General features: G+C 39.8%; 2 protein-coding genes across 2 annotated transcripts in view; one reads left to right on the forward strand and one right to left on the reverse strand.

Moving 5' to 3' along the window:
* PRCP (prolylcarboxypeptidase (angiotensinase C)) overlaps nt 1–1782 on the reverse strand; it is a 65968-nt gene extending 64186 nt beyond the window's left edge. The window contains exon 1 of the mRNA XM_012641797.1: nt 1429–1782. Within this exon, the coding sequence (XP_012497251.1) occupies nt 1429–1596 (168 nt within the window). The 5' untranslated portion in view covers nt 1597–1782. The remainder of the gene's footprint in view (nt 1–1428) is intronic.
* Nucleotides 1783–3038: 1256 nt separating this feature from the next.
* Nucleotides 3039–19642, forward strand: part of DDIAS (DNA damage-induced apoptosis suppressor) — a 24473-nt gene continuing 7869 nt past the window's right edge. The window contains exons 1-2 of the mRNA XM_012641798.1: nt 3039–3051; nt 12224–12352. Coding sequence (XP_012497252.1) covers nt 12240–12352 — 113 coding nt within the window. The 5' untranslated portion in view covers nt 3039–3051; nt 12224–12239. The remainder of the gene's footprint in view (nt 3052–12223; nt 12353–19642) is intronic.

Raw genomic sequence — 19642 nt, forward strand, 5'->3', positions numbered from 1 at the left:
CAATAGAACTTTGAGAATAGTTATACCTAATATCCCAGTATACAAAACAGATAAAAGCAGAGAGCTCCAGTAGAAAGAGGTCAGGGAGAGAGGGGCTGCTGAATCAATTTGAACTAATTTGGCCTCCACTTCAGCCTTTATGTACCTTCTCTGAGACAGCTCCCCAAAGAGTCTTTAATTTTTCTCAGTAAAGTATAAAACACATTGGTCCTTGTCCTTTCCTCTCAATTTACAAATGAGGAAACTGTGCCCTAGAGAGTTAATTTAAGGTAGTTGCCTGAGAAAAACACTTCTATTTCCTGGCACCTCTGTTAAAATTAAAATGCTTTCTCCTCCTCACAGACTCAAATTTCTAGGTTAAAAATTGTTTCTGATAAGTTATTCCACAAGCTTCTGATATCTCTCCATCCCAAATTCCTATTCAAGATTCACACAGGTGTGTAACCGCACAATAAGTGCCTGAGGCCAGATACTCTGCTAGGCACATGTCATCTGCTCTCTTTTAACCATCACCGCAACCCCAGGAGATCAAGAAAGTAAGCTCAGAGAGGTACTGTTACCTGCCTGAAGTCACAGAGGTAGCAAGGTGGAATCCTGTTCTGACTCCCTAAAGTCAAGATTCAGGCTCTTGCACTGGTTTCTAATCCCAGTCTTTTCCAAATCTTTGCCTATCTTTATACAGGCTTCCAGAAATGCAGAACTGTCATTTCACATAGGATGTACTTTTCCATCCAGACCTGTGGGGAAGGTCCCACGCTGCAGCCAAGCACAAAAGCATCAAGCCTATCTTAAAACTCCAAACTCAAGTTACAGACCATAAAGAGGCTAACCCTCACTTCCATCCCAAATTTTGATATATTCCTACAACTTCCTTTAAAATCATAGGCTACATGTGTTCATTCTTATGGGGAACAGGGACTGTCAAAAATTCTTAATAACAGGGCTACAAAATCAACTTTGAGTTGATTCTAAGATGACACACTGGCTTTTAGGCTGGATACATATCCGGTATCATGTAATAGGTAAAGATATCAAAATTTGTATTTATGGGTTGCCTTGGGGCAAAAGATGACTGTCACCACATACTAGGGGCCAGAGTTGCATTCAATAATTTGAATTTGGGGGAAGGTCAAGGGATTTTGCATTGGGGCATCCTCTGGGAGCAAAGGGAGTTCAAGTGACTGATTACAAAAGAATCTGAATCAAGAGTATGAAGCCAGGACTACTATCAAATTATTGGTAATGGGAGGAGAAATTTTAAACAGAACTGGGACTTGAGGCCACCGTCTGGGAAGTGTGAGCCAAAGACCAGAGAGATCCCAGGCATTTAGGGGTCTGAATTTCGGCATGGGCTCTGCTGCCCAGGCTCTGCGGAGCGGAGGTCCCGGCGGTTGGGCCTGGGACTGCGAAGCCCCCTTCCCCCCTTACCTTCTGTTGGAAGTAGAGAACCGAGTAGTTCTTGGCTACAGCGGGGCGGGATGTACGGCTAGTTGGCAAATGCAGGCTGCCGAGGGTCTTTAAGGCCGGTCGGAGGGTTATGGTGGCCCCAGGCGCTAGGAATGCCAGGAGCAGGAGCAAGAGGGCTCGGCGGCCCATGGCTCAGGCTGGCAGCTGCAGTGCGGGTGGGAAGGCGGTAGGGAGACTGGCACAAAAGCCAGCCTTAAGCCCGGCCCAGCCCGCAGCTCCGCCCGCCACTACAAGCTCCTCCCCGTGAAAACCCAAAGCCAGCCAGCTCCTCAACGACGCCGCCCAAACTCCAGCCACACTGCCCCCATCCCCGAGGGCACTGCCTCCACTCCACTTCCCTCTCGTGCCATCCGCTCCTTAGAGCTCATCTTCATTGAGTTCACACCCCAAGTCTGCCCTTACCATGCCAGGGCCGCCTCCTACCTCATTGCGGTATCCCATCCCCATTTGCAAGCGTCCCCCCAAGCCCATCTCTTCTCTGAGTCGCCCTATATCCCTATCTTCATCATCACCCGTCAAAACCGACCCTGGCCACCTCAGTTCCATGGTGACACCTGCTCCGCAAATTTCACATAATGGTAATAAAAATCGCTACCATGACGATGTATTGACGGTTCACTACATGCCAGTATAGCACTAAGCATGAAGGCACACACATCATCTCATCTAACTCAATCATGACAGCAATCTTGTGCCTCCGGCATGATTGTTATTCTCAATTACCGAGAAGGAAACTGAGGCTCAGAGACGTGCGGGGACTTGCACTGAGTCACTCAGATAACAGGAAGTGCAACACAGCTTCGCAGACTGCTCGGTCCGGCTGCAAAGGCTACACTCTGCCTTGCACCCTGCCTCCATTATGCCAGCCCAACCACCCCTATGGTACTCTCCTCTTGAATTACCCAAATCTCCGAGTCGCCTGCACAACTCACCCCCTACGGAGGTTGTCGGGGCCTCATACATAGCCCCTGAATCCCGCGGTATTCAGCCCCTTCTTCCAGGTTACGCCCCTTTCCTCTCCTGGCACCTAGCAACCCACTTCAAGCCCCGCCTCCCTCCCGCCCAGGACCTTCTGCGGCGGTCCTCGTCCCTCCCTCCGCCCGGGGTCCTGCTACTCGCTGCCCCGCCAGGACAGCGCCCCCTCCTGCCTTCACGGATCCGCCAACTCTGATGACCCCGCTTCCATTCCCAGTCACGCCGCCAGAACCCAGTCAGAGGGACGCTCCGGCCCGCTCCCACGCCCTCCAGCGATCCCTACGCCCAAGTGGCTCAGAGCCACCCCCAAACCGACTTTACAGACTGTACTACTGCTCCACTAGTCGAAGAAGAAAATCTCCCAAACCCTGCCTCTGCCCCCAGTTTGAGAAATAGGGTTGTTGCTAAGTGCCGCGAGGATTTCGTGGCTCGTCTGCACCCTGTGCGGCGCCTTCTTCTGATTGGCTCTGAGGAGCCACGGCCAAAACGTCACCTCCGGCGGAAGAGGACGCGGGGAGATTCGATTGGAGAGTTCTTGGCGAGCCGCTGAGTCCGGCCAGTCTGCGTCACTGTGCGTCGCTTGGGCTGGCTGCAGGTCTTCTACCCCAGGTGAGGAGCTGGGTAAAGAGGTTCTCGGGGCGCTCAAGGGCTGGAGACTCCTAAGGAGGTCATTAACTTCATTATGAATGAGACTCAGAGCCCTGCACTTTTTCCTGTTTTTTCAGGACTCATTCTTCTCTATAAAAGGGTGGCCATAGGCCGGGCGCGGTGGCTCACGCCTGTAATCCTAGCACTCTGGAAGGCCGAGGCGGGCGGATTGTTTGAGCTCAGGAGTTCGAGACCAGCCTGAGCAAGAGCGAGTCCCTGGCTCTACTAAAAATAGAGATAAATTAATCAGACAACTAAAACTATATAGAAAAAATTAGCCGGGCATGGTGGCACATGCCTGTAGTCCCAGCTACTTGGGAGGCTGAGGCAGAAGGATCACTTGAGCCCAGGAGTTTGAGGTTGCTGCGAGCTAGGCTGACGCCACGGCACTCTAGCCTGGGCAACACAGTGAGACTCTGTCTCAAAAAAATTAAAAAAAAAAGAATTCAGGTTTTGTACCTATTAAACCTTGACATGGTTATGAGACATCCAAATACAGTTGGCTCTCAGGTAAGCAGTTGAGATACAGAAGTCTGGAGCTTGCATATATTGTTTATATCCCTTTATTGATAGTTATACGTCGTCTGTCTGAGCCAGTAGATTATAAATTCCTTGAGTACAGAGCTTATTTCTTTCCATCTCTAACCCTCTCCATCTATCTCTGTCCCATTCTCCATCCCTGTCATAAATGCCCCATAAATGATAGCATCAATGGACAAACTGTGTTGTATTCACTAAGATTTTCCAGATTAATGTTTTCAAAGTATTTTTCTTTTAACCAACATTTCTCCTTTCACTGGAGGTTTTGTCTCTTTGTTTTTTGTTTATTTAATTTTCAGTCACCTGCCTGTCTTCTTTCCTTTCTAGAATTTTCATTTTAATGTCAGTAAACTAGTTTTTAGGGATTTGTTATGCCTGCATTTAGAAAAATTAGACAAAACATGTGCCCTTGAAGGAGACTGTTAGAGAGTATTAAGAAAACAATTCAAAATAGCCACTCTTTCCATAGGCCCTCTTGGCCTATAAAATATGAAATAGGAAGTCTGAGAGCAACAAGGTGACAAAGATTTTCTTGCAAGATAAGAACAGTTGGGGAAGGAATTAAGAAAGGGAGAAGAGTTAGTCATACCTCCTTTTCCTTATGTCATTAGAACTGGGGACTAGTTTTTTAAAGGGGTAATTTCATCCTTTGGGCAGAGTCTTAAATACAAATAGTTTCTTTAGTGTAAAGCTTAAGCCAAGAGTGTAATGGACTAGAAATACTGGTGATCTACTACTCATCAGAAGGCATGAGTTGCAAACCTCATTCCACTTGCTTCTTGACCTTCAATTAGTTATTTGATTTCTCTGAGTGGATCAGATAATGATGTAAAAGCATTTTGCAAACTGTAAAGCAGGCAAATGAACCCGACTGGATTATAAACTTTAGGATCCACATTGTACATGTCTCTATCTTCTCTTCATCCCCATCCACATATGCCAATTCACATTAAATACTTCATTGGATTTTTTTCTCCCATATCTTACATTTAATAAGAATTATTCTAGATTTTCTAATCCAACCCAATTATTATAGATTTTTTCAATCTAACTCAAAGGATAAAAAAAGTGTGTTGGTATGTGTACATATATGGGCATGGTTTTTCATAGATTATTAAGGCGCCTTCTAAGAACTTGGTTATGAGGGAGTTAAACTGGAAGATCAACAAAAACGGATTGGAGCAAAGAATTGCAAAATAATCTAAAAGAGGCTGAGATGTTCTCAGGCCTTGGGATTTAACTATAACAATATTAATCGAAGTGTTGTTCACCATCATAGAGTCTCAGTGACTAGGCCAGTGGTTTTCAAGTGTGGACAACTTACATGACCATTACCTGGGTACTTGGGCCTTCATCCCAGACTTACTGAATGAATCAAATGCTGGAGTTGGAGCCCAGCAATCTGTTTTATCGAGCCCTCTAAGTGATTTTGATGTATGATAAAGTTTGAGAAGAACTTGGCTATCATGAAAATCAATGAGTTTATATGTTTGGTCCCATTGACAAAAACCATCTCTAGAGTGAAAAGGATTAACGTGATTCCATTAAAGAGTTGATTCAACAAACGGCTCTTCAAACAACTTTCTGTTTATAATTTGAGTAGAACATATAGTTATGTCCCCTCCAAAAATGGCTTCTGATATGTCCCTTCCCTGTGATGGTTTCATGTAAATTAGTGAAGCATCTTTGGATTATGGTTTAACTCCCCAAATGGCTTGACTAGATAGAGAGAAAGCAAGTGTTCTGGAGTATTCAATAGTAAATTAAATAGGCACTATAATGTGGACCACCTGGACCCCATAGTTTATAAGAGCCTTTATTCCTGGACATTGACCTAGGCAATCTCTGTGCTTCCAGAACAAAGGCCAGCTGAGGCCCTAATTAGTTCCCATCAACCTGCCCCTGCTTATACTTTTCTCTCTCTTTTCACCCCAACCTTATTATTTCCACTTTTGTATATGAAAGATTTAGAAGAACCAAGGTTTTCTTTGTATGTTATTGCTAAGTTCCCTACTCAGTATTTTTTTTTTTAAGAGCCAGGGTCTCTGTCACCCAGGCTGGAGTGCAGTGGTGTGAGCATAGCTTGTGGCAGCCTTGAACTACTGGGCTCAAGCAATCCTCCCACCTCAGCCTCTGGAGTAGCTAGGACTACAGGCATGTACTACCACCCCAGCTAATTTTTTTTATTTTTTGTAGAGATAGGGTCTCACATGTTGTCCAGGCTGGTCTCGAACTCCTGGCCTGAAGGGATCCTCCTACCTCTGCCTTCCAAAGTGCTGGCTGGGATTACAGGCGCGAGCCACCGCAACTGGCCTCTACCCAGTATTTTTATTATATTCATTGATTTTTCTAATTATAAAAGTGATACATTTAGACAATATTTTAAATATAAAGGAAATATTTTAAATATAAAGCAAATAAAAATCACTATTAATACCACCCTCTAAGAGAAAATACTTTTTAAAAATAAGATTATATGTATTCCTTACTATCCTCTTTCCCCATCCTCCCAAGCAAAAACTAGATCAGTCCCCTTGTTATATTTGCTCATGGTATTATTACATTTTGTTTATAGAATTTATCAGAATTGCAGTCAGTTTTTTGTGTGATAATTTGATGTCTGTCTTGCTCTGGGTAGGGGCTGTGTCCATTACTTCTGTTACCCCCCACACCTGGCATTTAGCAGCTGCACAATAAATAACTGATGAATAAGTAAATATACTGAGCTCATTAAAATGAAGTATGATTTGCTGACTGTGATGGAACTGAATGAAATGTAATGCTATATCATCCTTCCCAATAAAATTGAGAAGAAAGATAAATTGCAAGAAATGCCACATGTGAAATTGTTCTCAAGTCTATCATCAATGTTTTCCTAATTTTAGTATTTAACTCATTCCTGGTACTTCATTCAATTATCTATCAAACATGCATTCCCCATACTGCAAATCAAGCAGTAGAGAAAGTTAGAGATATTAATAAAACAAACTAGGTGACAAGTATCATGAAAAAAAATACTCTGAAAACAACAAAGGGCATAACTAACTGTCTAGAAGGGTCTTATTGTGTTATTGTCCACCAGACACTAAATGGGAAGTCTTTTTGCCATTTCCTGGGGTTCACTATTTTTACAAATAGTAAAGATACTATATTGACCCCTTTAATTTCACTTCTCAAATTTGCTGGTAAGGTATAATTTTTTTAGATATACAATCATAAAGTTTTCTTAGACATATTTGATCCACTAGAGGGCAGTAAATCCTTAAATAAAGACAATTTAACCAACCTTTCTTTAAAAATAGGAAATTAGTGCCAGCACAATTAATTTAGAAATAAATCCCCAAATTTCCTGTTTATTTAAGTTTGTCATGTATTGATGACTTGTCTGCCCAATTGGACAGTAAACTTTTTAGGACAGAAAGTGTCTTATTTTTAATTGTTTAACCCAAAATACTTAGCATAGTGTCCTAGTCATGTTACAGGTTTAATCCATTTCCTAAAGTTTGAATTTGACAACAATTGTGTAAGGAATATGATTTGATGAATGTCCATATAGTTGTGGTACAATATAAAATTGTATTTTAGAGCCCTAAAATAAATATTAAACAAGATACTTTATATGAAACTACTCTGTGTACTCCGTATATAAATATAAGAGTATTTTATGATTTGGTAAAATTGTGTTTTATATTTCATGCTATATGGTAAAACTGTGGCTTAGGAAGAGGAAAACTGCAAATCATGAAGAAGGTTCATAGCTGAAGGTCAGATTGACAATTTTTGGCACTGGAGATGCAAAGAAATGGTCCTTCTAAGATCTTATTCTAGTTCTGGAAAAAGACATATTAAACAGATAAATTTAATATCATGTGGTAAATGGTAATGAAAAAGTAGGGTCACTTAACCTTAATCTAGAAAAGCTTCCTGGAGAAGACAACCCTGGGAAGGATCTTAAAGAAAAATGAGCATTAGCCAGGAGAATGAAAGAGCATTTTAGAGAGAAGAATGGAAAAAAAGCAAAGTCACAGAAATGTGAACCATACTATAGGTGTAAGGCAGCAAGGAACACAACTCAGATTACTTTTTGGTGTTTCCTTTAGCGTAAATTACTAGCACATAAAGAGCAAGGGAGAAAGTCAAGAGATTAGGCATTAGGGATAATAAAACCAAATGGACGATAGGATGAAATACACAAAACAAAAGGTAAGGCTATAGGAGTACAGTAGTGTAAGGTATAGAAAAAGGAAGAAAAGCCTTCCTCTTTTTGTTAATAAAGACTTTCGAGGTGGGATGGGGGCTTTAAATGAAAAAAGAAGAAAATCCTGGTATCACAGCATATGCCTATGTTATAAAAATTTTCTTAAATTGCAAGATTATGCTTACAGTTTTTCATTCATTCAGTGAATATTCGTTGTGAACTTAACAATGTGCTGAACACTGTTCTAAGCACTGGGGATACAGCAGAGAACAGTATAGACCAGGTGCCTGTCTTCATGAAACTTTCAGACCGGTGTGGGGTAGAACAAATAATATGTAAGCAAACGCACATACAGGATGACTACAGAGCATGATTAATATGGTGAAGGATAAAACAGGTGATGCCTTAGAAACGAAGAGGAAAAAGGTATCTACTCGAGATAAAGTAGGGCTTTCTAAGGAGATAACAAAGTTAAAGATTGAAGGATAAGAAAGAGCCAGCAACACCTAAGGAAAGAATATTCTGGGCAAAGAAAACAATGAGAACAAAAACCCAGAAGGGAAATTGTTTGGTGTGTTTGAGGAGCTGAAAAAAGGCCAGCATGGCTTGAAGTGCAACCATAAAGGGGGAGAGTGATAGAAAATGAGGTCAGGGAGATGGGCAAGGTCTAGATGACCCAGGGCCTCACAAACCATTGTAAGGAATTGAGGTTTCATTCTAAATAGCAAGATTTTAAGCAGGTAAGAGATGACATTTTCAGGAGAGAGCTTTGCCCTATTTTATCTCCCCTGGCTCACAGGTAGTTGTACCACTATGCTATATCCCACCGCAAACTGGATTTTATAGATGTGGAAGGAAGATGCCTTTGTTGACATACATTCCATCATTTGTTGTGTTAAATAAAAGTTATAGGAGGCCATTGTTTTGGACTAAGCTCTTGCACTAGGCCCCAACAGACCAGACTAAAAACCAAAATAGTCACTGATACTAAAGTTCCATGTCAACAAACCAAAACTAAGTCGCTACCTGACCTTCCTAGAAATCAGGAGAAAGAAATAGCCAAATTTCCCAAAGTTCCCTCTGCCTTTAATCCTTAAAACAGAAAGTTACTTGATATTAGCCAGTTATTTCTCTATTCTGTTTCCCTGTCCCCACCTAACAGAGAAAGTAACTTGGAAATGACCAGTTTGCTTTTTGTTCTTTGTTTCTGCTTTACTCAGCCCTTCTGTGTCTATGAAACCAAATTTCTCTGCTTGACACAGTGGAATTTATTCTATTTTGTAGAATGAAGTGTTGCCCAATTCTAGAATTGTAATAAACCCAATTAAGATCTTTAAATTGTGATTTTGCCTTTTGACAGTTGCATTGGCAAGGAATTTGAGGTTTTAGCAAATATTAATAGCAGTTTTCTGTGACCCTTCTTTCTGCCTTTCTCTTCTGTCATCTACTCTACCTCTTTCAAGCTCCACTTCTAATTCTCTTGCTCTTTCCATTATATCTGCAGTGATTTTCTTCACTGAAGTCTACAACCTCTCAAAGTCATCCATGACGGTTGAAATCAACTTTTTCCATACTTCTGTTAATGTTGATGTTTTGACCTCCCCCTGTGAATCACAAATGTTCTTAATTGCATCTAGAATGGTGAAGCCTTTTCAGAAGATTCTCAATTTACTCTGCCCAGATCCGTCAGAAGAATCACTGTATATTGCAGCTACTGTCTTATGAAATGTATTTCTTAAATAATAATACTTAAAAGTTGAAATTACTCCTAATCTATGAGCTGCAGAATGGGTTTTGTGTTAACAGGCTTGAAAACAACATTTATCTCCTTATATATCTCCATCAGAGTTCTTGGGTGACCAGGTGCTTTGTCAATAAGCAGTAATATTTTGAAAGAAATCTTTTTTCCTGAGCAGTAGGTCTCAACAGTGGGCTTAGATATTCAGTACACCATGCTAAAAACAGATGTGCTATCATTCAGGCTTTGTTATTCCTTTTATAGAGTACAGGCAGAGTAGATTTAGCTTAATCTTAAGCACTCTAGGATTTTTGTAATGGTAAATGAGCATTGGCTTCAACTTAAAGTCACCAGCTGCATTAGCCCCTAACAAGAGAGTCAGCCTGTCTTTTGAACCTCTGAAGCCAGGCATTGACTTTTCCTCTCTAGCTGTGAAAGTCCTAGATGACATCTCTTTTCAATATAAGACTATGTCATCTACATTGAAAATCTGTTGTTTAGTGTAGCCATCTTTTTTTTTTTGAGACAGAGTCTCACTCTGTTGCCCGGGCTAGAGTGCCGTGGCTTCAGCCTAGCTCACAGCAACCTCAAACTCCTGGGCTCAAGCGATCCTACTGCCTCAGCCTCCCGAGTAGCTGGGACTACAGGCATGTGCCACCATGCCCGGCTAATTTTTTCTATATATATGTATATATTTAGTTGTCCAGATAATTTCTTTCTATTTTTAGTAGAGATGGGGTCTCGCTCTTGCTCAGGCTGGTCTCAAACTCCTGACTTTGAGCGATCCGGCCTCCCAGAGTGCTAGGATTACAGGCGTGAGCCACTGCGCCCGGCCTAGTGTAGCCATCTTCATCAATTATCTTAACTAGATCTTCTGGATAACTAGCTGCAGCTTTTTCATCAGTACTTGCTGCTTCATCGTGCACTTTTGTGTTGTGGAGGTGGCTTCTTTCCTTAGACCTGATAAACAACCTCTGCTAGCTCCAACTTTTCTTCTGCAGCTTTCTCACCTCTCTCAGCCTTCATAGAATTAAAGAGAATTAGGACCTTACTCTGGCCTGATTAGGCTTTGGCTTAAGGGAATTCTGTGCCTGCTTTGATCTTTTATGCAGACCACTAAAACTGTCTCCATCTCATCAATAAGACTGCTTTGCTTTCTTCTCACTCGTGTGTTTACTGGAGTAGCACTTTTAATTTTCTTCAAGTACTTTTCCTTTGCATTTATAACTTGGCTAACTGTTTGGCATGAGAGGCCTAGGTTTCCACCTATCTCAGCTTTCAATATGCCTTCCTCACTAAGCTTAATTATTTCTAGCTTTTGATTTAAAGTGCGAAACATGCAACTTACTCCTTTGACTTGAACACTTAGCAGCCATTGTAGGGTTATTATTGGCTTAATTTCAACATTGTTGTGTCTCAGGGAACAGCCAGTTGGTGGAGCATTCAGAACACACACAACATTTATCAATTAAGTTTGCTGTCTCACATGGGTGCAGTTCATGACACCCCGAAACATTTACAATGGTGACATCAAAGATCACTGATCACAGATCACCATAACAGATAAAATAATAATTAAAAAGTTCTAAATATTGAGAAAATTACCTAAATGTGGCACAGATACACGAAGTGAGCACATACTGTTGGAAAAATGGCTCTGATAGACTTGCTTGACACAGGGTTGGTTACCACAAACCTTTAATTTGTAAAAATGCAATTATCTGTGAAGCACAATAAAGCAAAGCATAATAAAATGAAGTATGCCCACATTTTATTGTTTTAATTCTCTGATATGATTTATACAAGGATCTTAAAATACTGAGCTTTCCTTTGACCATGTAACATTTTTGTATTTCTACTTACAAAACCCAAAGTCTTTTTTTTCTCTTCAAGCTATATAAAATGTGCACACTGGAATCTAATTAAGTGACTTTTCAGCTAAAAAGAGCCATTTCCCACTAAGGTAGTTTCTTTTAAAAATTCACGTATGTTCACATACAGGTTGAGTATCCCTTATCTGAAATGCTTGGGATCAGAGTGTTTCAGATTTCAATTTTTTTTAGATTTTGGAATATTTGCATGTACATAATGACATATCTTGGGAATAAGACCGAAGTCTAAACACAAAATTTATTTATGTTTCTTGTACACATAGCCTGAAAGGTAATTTATACAATATTTTTTAATAATTTTGTGTATGAAACAAAGTTTGTGCTAAGTATTTATGTATGGAATTTTCTACTTGTGACATCATGTTGGCACTCAAAAAGTTTTGGGTTTTGGAGCTTTTCAAATTTTGGATTTGGGGGTTAGGGATGCTCAACCTATAATGTCCTTCCTATAAATGGTAGCCACAAGTTCTGTATCTTCTTGTAATGGTGTGAAAAAAGCTAACATCTTCCTGAATCAGTAGGCTGGAGAAACAACATACAAGTATGTGCTTGAGCCACTCTGTTTTAAATATTATTTTCTTTCTTTTAATACCTTTAAGCAGAAAAAGAAAATTTTCCAATACATCGACACTAGCTTCACCTTGAAAGTGAAACAAAAGACATTTATTGGGCTTGCAGTGGAGGTTAAATGGTTTTCTTAAGAAATGGGTGTGTGCGTACTATGAACAATTTGTCATTCATCCCAATGGCTATTTTATTTTGCAGGCCACAGTGTGAACGCATGAATAAAAGAAGAAAATTTCTTCTTGCCTCAGTACTTGCTCTCCAGAATTCAAGTTTTATATATCCATCATGTCGAAAGTGCTTCTCTAGGGTAATCCTAGTCTCCAAAAGGTAAAAGTAAAGCCTGTAAGCATTAGAGAGGAAATACAGGTGTACACTGTAGATTCCCTGTGGCTCAAGGGCAAGTAAGAACTAAATTCACTATACCAGGACATTAGATTCTCTCAGGGGTTGGTTCTTCTGTAAATCCCAGAACAGAATTGGATGGTTATCTTCTATTACTAAAAAAGAGTCTTAAATTACTGCCAAGTCTTCACTAAATACCTACCTCAGAGAAGAAAAATAACTTCTCAGAGAGTAAGTCCCAAACATGGTGTAAAACCTTAGCTCACGTCTGGGATAGCCCTGGGAATAATATAGAAGTTTTTTGTTTATTATTTGTTTATTTTTGCATGACCCAGAATATTTTTTAATATAAATAAATAAACTCCTTAAGAGCAGAGAGTACGTTATAGTAATCTCTATCCTTCAGCAGCTAGAAAGGTGTTTGGCACATAATCTGAGCACCATAATTTTTTATTATGGTGCTCAGATGCAGGCCAAGTATACCTGAAAGCCTAAAATCTTCCTCTGATCTTTGTAGAGTAGAAATGAGTGGTTAGGTTTGGAATTTCTCAAGAATAGATAAGGATATCTAGTAAGTACCTAGTGGTATGTAAGAAAGAGTAGTGTGCCAGCAGTGTTAACTACTTAGCGTTAAATAACGAGGCTGACAGGAATAAGCAGTTCTAATTCACATCTAGATCCTGAGATCCTTGCAGTAGTTATCACTGCTCACTGAGTACTTTCTCAAGTACTCATTTGTAAGCTTTCTGAGAAAGACCTTGTTTTTGTTATTCTTCATTAAATCCTTAGCATCCAGTCTGTGGCTTAGTTCATAGTTCATAGAAATGCTCAACAAATGTTTGTTAAATGACAGTATGATAGTGTCTAGGTTGTCTTAGATTTACCCATTTTCAGGTCCCTACCTATCTGTCATTTGAAACAACTAAAACCCATGGGCTATTTGCCTTTGATCAAGATTTATTCTTAGAAGCAGTGTGGTGTACAAAAAGCCCTCACTTGATGTTGTCAATAAGTTCTTGGACACTGCAATTTTAAGCGAAATGACATATAATGAAACCAGTTTTTTTTCTCACTAACATTATAAGGAAATTACATTATTTGAGGACCTACCATACATCATTTCACTTAAAGTCACAGTGTCTAAGAACCTATTGATGACATAAAGTGAGAACTTACTGTAATGGAACAATTTCAAGCTTCAGAGAATACAGCAGTGTTGCAGATAGGCTCTGACACTCAAACTGTATGACCAGGGGCAAGATATTTAACTTCTGTGAGTCTAATTACTCATTTGTAAAGTGGGATAATTGTAAAGTTAGAGATAATGCACAGAAATAATACATGACATGTATTAGAATTTCCAAAATGGTAGCTATTATTATTATAAATCTATTATAAGTATACTTTACCTATTGCAGTATATTATGGTCATTAAAAGCATAATTCTCTGGAGCCAGACTGCCTGGTTCAAATTCCAATCCTGCCAATTATAGTTGTGTGGCCTTGGGCAAGTCACTTTAATTATCTGATCTTCAAAAGGAGGAAAGTAATATCATCTGCTTCATAGGGTTTTTGTAAAGGTCATAGGCTAGGTTTGGTGGCTCACACCTGTAATCCCAGCATTTTGGGAGGCAGGAGGATTGCTTGAGGCCAGGAGTTCAAGACCAGCCTGGGCAAGATAGCGAGACCCCATCTCTATAAAAAATAAGAAATATTAGCTGGGTGTGCTGGCACACATCTGTAGTCCCAGCTACTCAGGAGGCTCAGGCAGGAGAATTGCTTGAGCCCAGGAGGTCGAGAAATGGCAGCGAGGTATGATTGGGCCACTACTCTCCAGCCTGGGCAACACAGCAAGACCCTGTCTCAAAAAAAAAAAAAAAGACCAAATGAGTTACTATCCATAACATGCTTATGTCTGGTACATTATCAGTAATATGTATGTATGTATGTATATATAAATTTTTTTGAAGTTATTTCTTTTAAAGATAAAACCAAAAATAAAATTTAGGTTGAACAATAATGCCATTGTTACCTCTTTAGACTGGTAATACCAGTAGATAACATTAATGATTGTTTACTATATATAGCCACTATGCTAGCAGCTTTACAGGCCTTATATCTTTTGATACAGCAGCCCTATGAAGTAGATGATGTTTTTTTTTCTATTTTTTCTTTTTATACTTAAAAATTGTAAACAGTTAAATGAGATAACTCACTACCTTCGGACCAGCCTGTAGATGCTATTTTAATGTCAACCTTTAAAGGAGATAGCTGAAACTTAGAAAAATTAAGTAACTTGCCCCAAATCACACAGTCAGCTAGTTAGGGGAAGAAACATATTCCAGCCTAAATAATCTGACTGCTGTCTACATTCATAATCACCATATTACCTCCAAATTAGCAGTGGAATCTGTATGCAGAATGACACCTTCCCCTCTCTTTCCCAGAGCTTAAAATGCCCTGGGAAAGGAGCTCTGATTTGACCATCGAAGCACATAAAACCCACAACACGTGATATTTGCCTGTGGAAACACAGTTCCTGGAAATATAACCTGTTCTCTGCATATATTACATAGATAATACTGAAAAAAAAAATTCCCGTAATTTCTGTAGCTTATTTTTTCTACTGCTGTTTCTGCTTTCCTTTTTTCTTACTTGGAATCAGTTGTAAGCCAAAAGAGGAAACAGAAATTTCTCATGTTCATTTCCCCACTGGTGTAGCCCAGCCAATTCATGACGGAGTTCCACACAGTAGCCTTTGCTGAAGATCTTAGCGACAATGAAGAGCAAAGAGACCGCTCCCTAAAGATTTTCTTTGAACCCCAAATCCTTATTGACTATGGTCATAGTAGGTATTTTGTGTTTTATGGAATTAACTTTTTTCTTTTTTTTAACCTCCAGGATTAGAGCAATGGTGGTTTTCAAACTATACATATTTTGCAGAGCCTTAGGGCTCCATGGAAGCACTTCTGGAGGGAGATAGGATTAGACCTGCAATAGTGGATAGTGCTGAGTAGTAAGTAGGCTTCCAGGGCCCCTACCTGAGCTTCAGCAAGACATACAAATATTTAAAAACACATGGTGTATAGAATAAGTTTTGTCCTTGATCTGAAGGACCTAACTAACTACATACACACACACTCACACACACATGCTCGCTCAAAAATTATGAGCAAGGGAATTTATTTATCTAGATAAGCTATCCACCCAGCACAAACAGATGCAAATTGCCCTTCTAGGTGACTTAATGGGACCCATAATCCTTTTAGTGTAGAAATCTATCTCCAACACTAATAATGTTCTTTCCTGTCTTAAAATGTGACTCATAGCTCAGAGACTACCTATCCTTTCCCCCCATCCCAACCACCCAAAAGGTTTGTATCATTTACTTAAGCAAGTCAAACTGAATTTCACACATATAGGTCATAGTTTTCTTTTGCAGGAAAAATGGTATGTGGAAGCCTTAGAGATACTTTTTTTAATGTTTGTTTATTACTTTGTACACATTCAATTTAATCTGGGTTTATAAACTTAGAAAGGACATTACATAATCATCTAGTCTGGGTATTCTTAACCTGGAATCTGTGGATAAGTCATAGGTGTCTATGAATCCTCCGGTCCCCCAAATATGTAAAATATTATGTGCTGTGTTCTGTGTGCATTTTTCTGGTGGAGAAAGTGAGTCCATTGCTTTCAACAGATTTTCAAAGGGTTTTAAGACCAAGAATATACTAAGGATCACTAATCTCATCAGTTCTACTTTTGGGCTAAATATAAGTACACCAGAAAAATAAACAAATGAAACTTAGTGTTTGAACTGGGATCAAACAAAAAAGGTACCAAATTATAACTTTTATTTCAGATAGATTCTTTCAGAGACTCCTTGAGCTCAAACCTATTTTCAAAATAATTCTAAGGCATTATTTGCCTTTTATGCTCTCATTCTCTCATGGGTACATAGTGGAGTTTCCTAGAGGCTACATGACGTGGTGTCACAACAGACTGAGCAGAGAAGCAGATGTTATTTTAGAATACATAATTGTTTTTCATAAAAATACATTCTTTATGTTAACCATGTAATAGTTCTATTATTTTTAATGAATTAATATTTTTTAGATTTCTCAGTTTTCTCACTTTCATTTAATTTCTCATTTCAGTTAGAAATATAGACAGACACTGGACCGGGCATGGTGGCTCACACCTGTAATCCTAGCACTCTTGGAGGCTGAGGTGGGAAGATCACTTGAGGTCAGGAGTTTGAGACCAGCCTGAGCGAGAGCAAAACCCCGTCTCTACAAAAAATAGAAAAATTAGCCAGGCGTGGTGGCATGTTCCTATAGTCCCAGCTACTCGGGAGGCTGAGGCAGGAGGATTGCTTGAGCCTAGGAGTTTGAGGTTGCTGTGAGCTATGATCGTGCCACAGTACTCTCGCCAGGGCAACAGAGTGAGACCCTGCCTCAAGAAAAAAAAAAGAAAAGAAAAGAAATACAGATAGATATAAGATGAACAAGTTCTAGAGATCTAATGTACAGCATGGATGGTAATGGATGTGTTAATTAATTTCATTATGGTAATCATTACACAATGTATATGTATTTAAAATCATCATGTTGTATAGCTTGAATGTATTCCATCTTTATCAGTAAATATTTTTAAATAAAAAAACTAGAGGTTTGTTGTAAAGACAAACTTGCAAATTAAAATAAACAAATTAAATTATATTATAGACTTTCTCTCCCCTGGATCCGAAGAGCAAAAACTTAGTAGAAATCAGATGCCCAATCCCAAAGTACTCATAGCAAACAAATACAGAGGTAGATATAACCCAGTTCCATAAATAGCCCAGAGTTAAAACCAAAAAATGAAAAATGATTCTGAGTACAGTATAGCTTAGCTCACTCCCAACTCTACCCTATTCTCCAAAACCAATGTGGTGATTGGGCAAATCATGAGATTTTTTCTCCCTATTTCCCCCACATCTGTGGAGGTCCAAGCCAAGGGGGATCCTTGTCTTTTCCCTCCTAACCGAGGGACATCAGAAAGAGTGCTGGGGAGAAACTGGGGAGAGGGGTAAGTGAGCAAGGAGAGCAGGAAGCCGTGGTCCCCTGCATAGTGCGCGTCTGGGGCTCTGTGGCTGCACTTCAGCCCCGGCTGGGCACAGGGCATTGAACCCAACCAGCAACGTGAAGCTGAGAGAAGAGACCCCACCGTATCGGCCATATCCTCCTTCTCCCTGTCAATGCTCTTAGGCCACAAAAACAGCAAAAAGGACCCTAATACCCGGACTTTAAACTGAAGCCCAGATGGAAAAACAAATCTGCCCTCGATCAGAGAGGAAAAATGTCACGAGAGTCAGAAAATCACCAGCATCGCATCGAAGCAGAGAGTGCTGGCACCGCCGTCCAACCACGAGCAGGATGGAAGAGGCTCACACGGGGACTCCACGGTCACACCGCATCGCAAAACGTGGGAGAAAGAAACACGCCACACAAAAGACAGAGAAAGTCAAAAGAAAACAAAATTCAAGGAGCATCAGAGAACTCGTCACAATTGTGCCATGCTGTGTGACAAGCTGATGACACATTCGAAGAAGTAATAGCTTAAAGACAAGAGCAATAAACAGGAGAATGAGATGAAAAGGGAGAGGGCATGCCCAAGGAAACACACTTAAGGAATAAAATATTCTTACTGAAATAAATAAAACCAAGACAGTGGGGATGAGAATGGAACCCACACTAATGGGGAACCCACCAGATTATTCACCAAGAAGATGTGGGGTGATTAGAGATTATCAAAGTGTAGATAATCAAAACAAATATTGTACTATAATAAGAGAAGCTAATAGATATGGAAAATGGACTAAAATGATCTAACTTAATTGCTGTCCTTGAGATTGAAAACACAACAGACATGAAAGGTACCTGAAAAATCTCTAAACTGGAAAAAACTGAATCTACTAGTTTAATGAACACGTTGGGTTCATAAAAATTGATACACAATCTTCAACACTGTGGCAATTCGGGGAATAACTTCAAGGGCAAACAGAGGACAAGAGGGCAAGTTAAGGGGGAAGATGGTCGGACCCTGACTACCCCAGTGCAATATTCAATATCTTTCATGTTCCCAACAAATAGGTAAAACACTAGATGATAAAATCTACCCAGTTAATGAAAAATCAAAGTAAATAACTTTGAAGAGATATAGAGACACAGAGAAGAGATAGGAAAAGCATGGAATCCAATCACTCTAAGCAAAAAAGATTTACAGGGCTAGAGCTATGGTGAGGTGTGTCTTCATTTCCAAAATAAAAAAAAAAAAAAGCAAACTTTTGACATTTTCTCCCAGAAAGCAATTTTTGCTGTCATAATACCTTTTGGAAGCCACCCTTTCTAAGGATTTAAGTGGTTTATCCCCTAAAAGGAGGATGTAGTATTTCTAAGAGAATTATAATATTCAAATCAAAGCTAGTTTTAAAATTCCAAATTCTTATGCATAAGTTCCCATCAGTTCTTTATTGTTCCAATTCCATGCTTGAGCTAACAGCAGGCTTGTCAGGGCACATTCCGCAGAATCTCTTCACTTCGGAGGGTGGTTACTTTGGGACTTTCTACAGCTTTTTGGATGGTACCTACTCCACTCCCTATACGGAAATGTAGTTATGACATTTCTCTGAATTATAGCTCATTTATCTTAGCAGAATGTCCAGTAGCGATCTGATGGTTAGGGTAGGCTTGGGGGAGGACTAGGAGGTGGGCTGTCTCTAAACTACTCACTAGGAGTCCTAGTCGTGAAGAGCCATAAGTGAATATCTCGTCAAGTTCCAAATATTTAAATTTATATCACTTTTGCAACCACATTGAGTGTGTGTTAAAAATATATCTGCACCTCATTGTGTGTTCGTTCATTCATTCATTTAGTAAGTGCTTATTGCATCGAGAGACATTTTCTTTAAGACCAATATTCCAAATCTTATGAAGATCTCTCAGCAGAAGTTTCTGATTGTAAAATGATTCAATGCTTTTGGTTAAAAGGGTGACATTATAATACTTCAACTATGTTGCTTTTATATGTATATTTTAATTTTTCTGTTTCATAGACAACCACTTTAGCAACTACTTTTAAAAAGTAAACATTAATCATGGTTAAATTGCTACATCTACGGCTCCCAGGAAACGGAGAAGGTCCCCAGTGAGAGGTGGGCTCAGGGGCAGACCTCAGATGCTGGAAGAGAACTTGAATGCCAAGCAGGAAGCTGAGGCCGAGGGCCTGACCTGC

Source organism: Propithecus coquereli, unplaced genomic scaffold, assembly GCF_000956105.1.
Source record: "Propithecus coquereli isolate 6110/MARCELLA unplaced genomic scaffold, Pcoq_1.0 Scaffold170, whole genome shotgun sequence".
NCBI classification, from domain to species: Eukaryota; Metazoa; Chordata; class Mammalia; order Primates; family Indriidae; genus Propithecus; species Propithecus coquereli.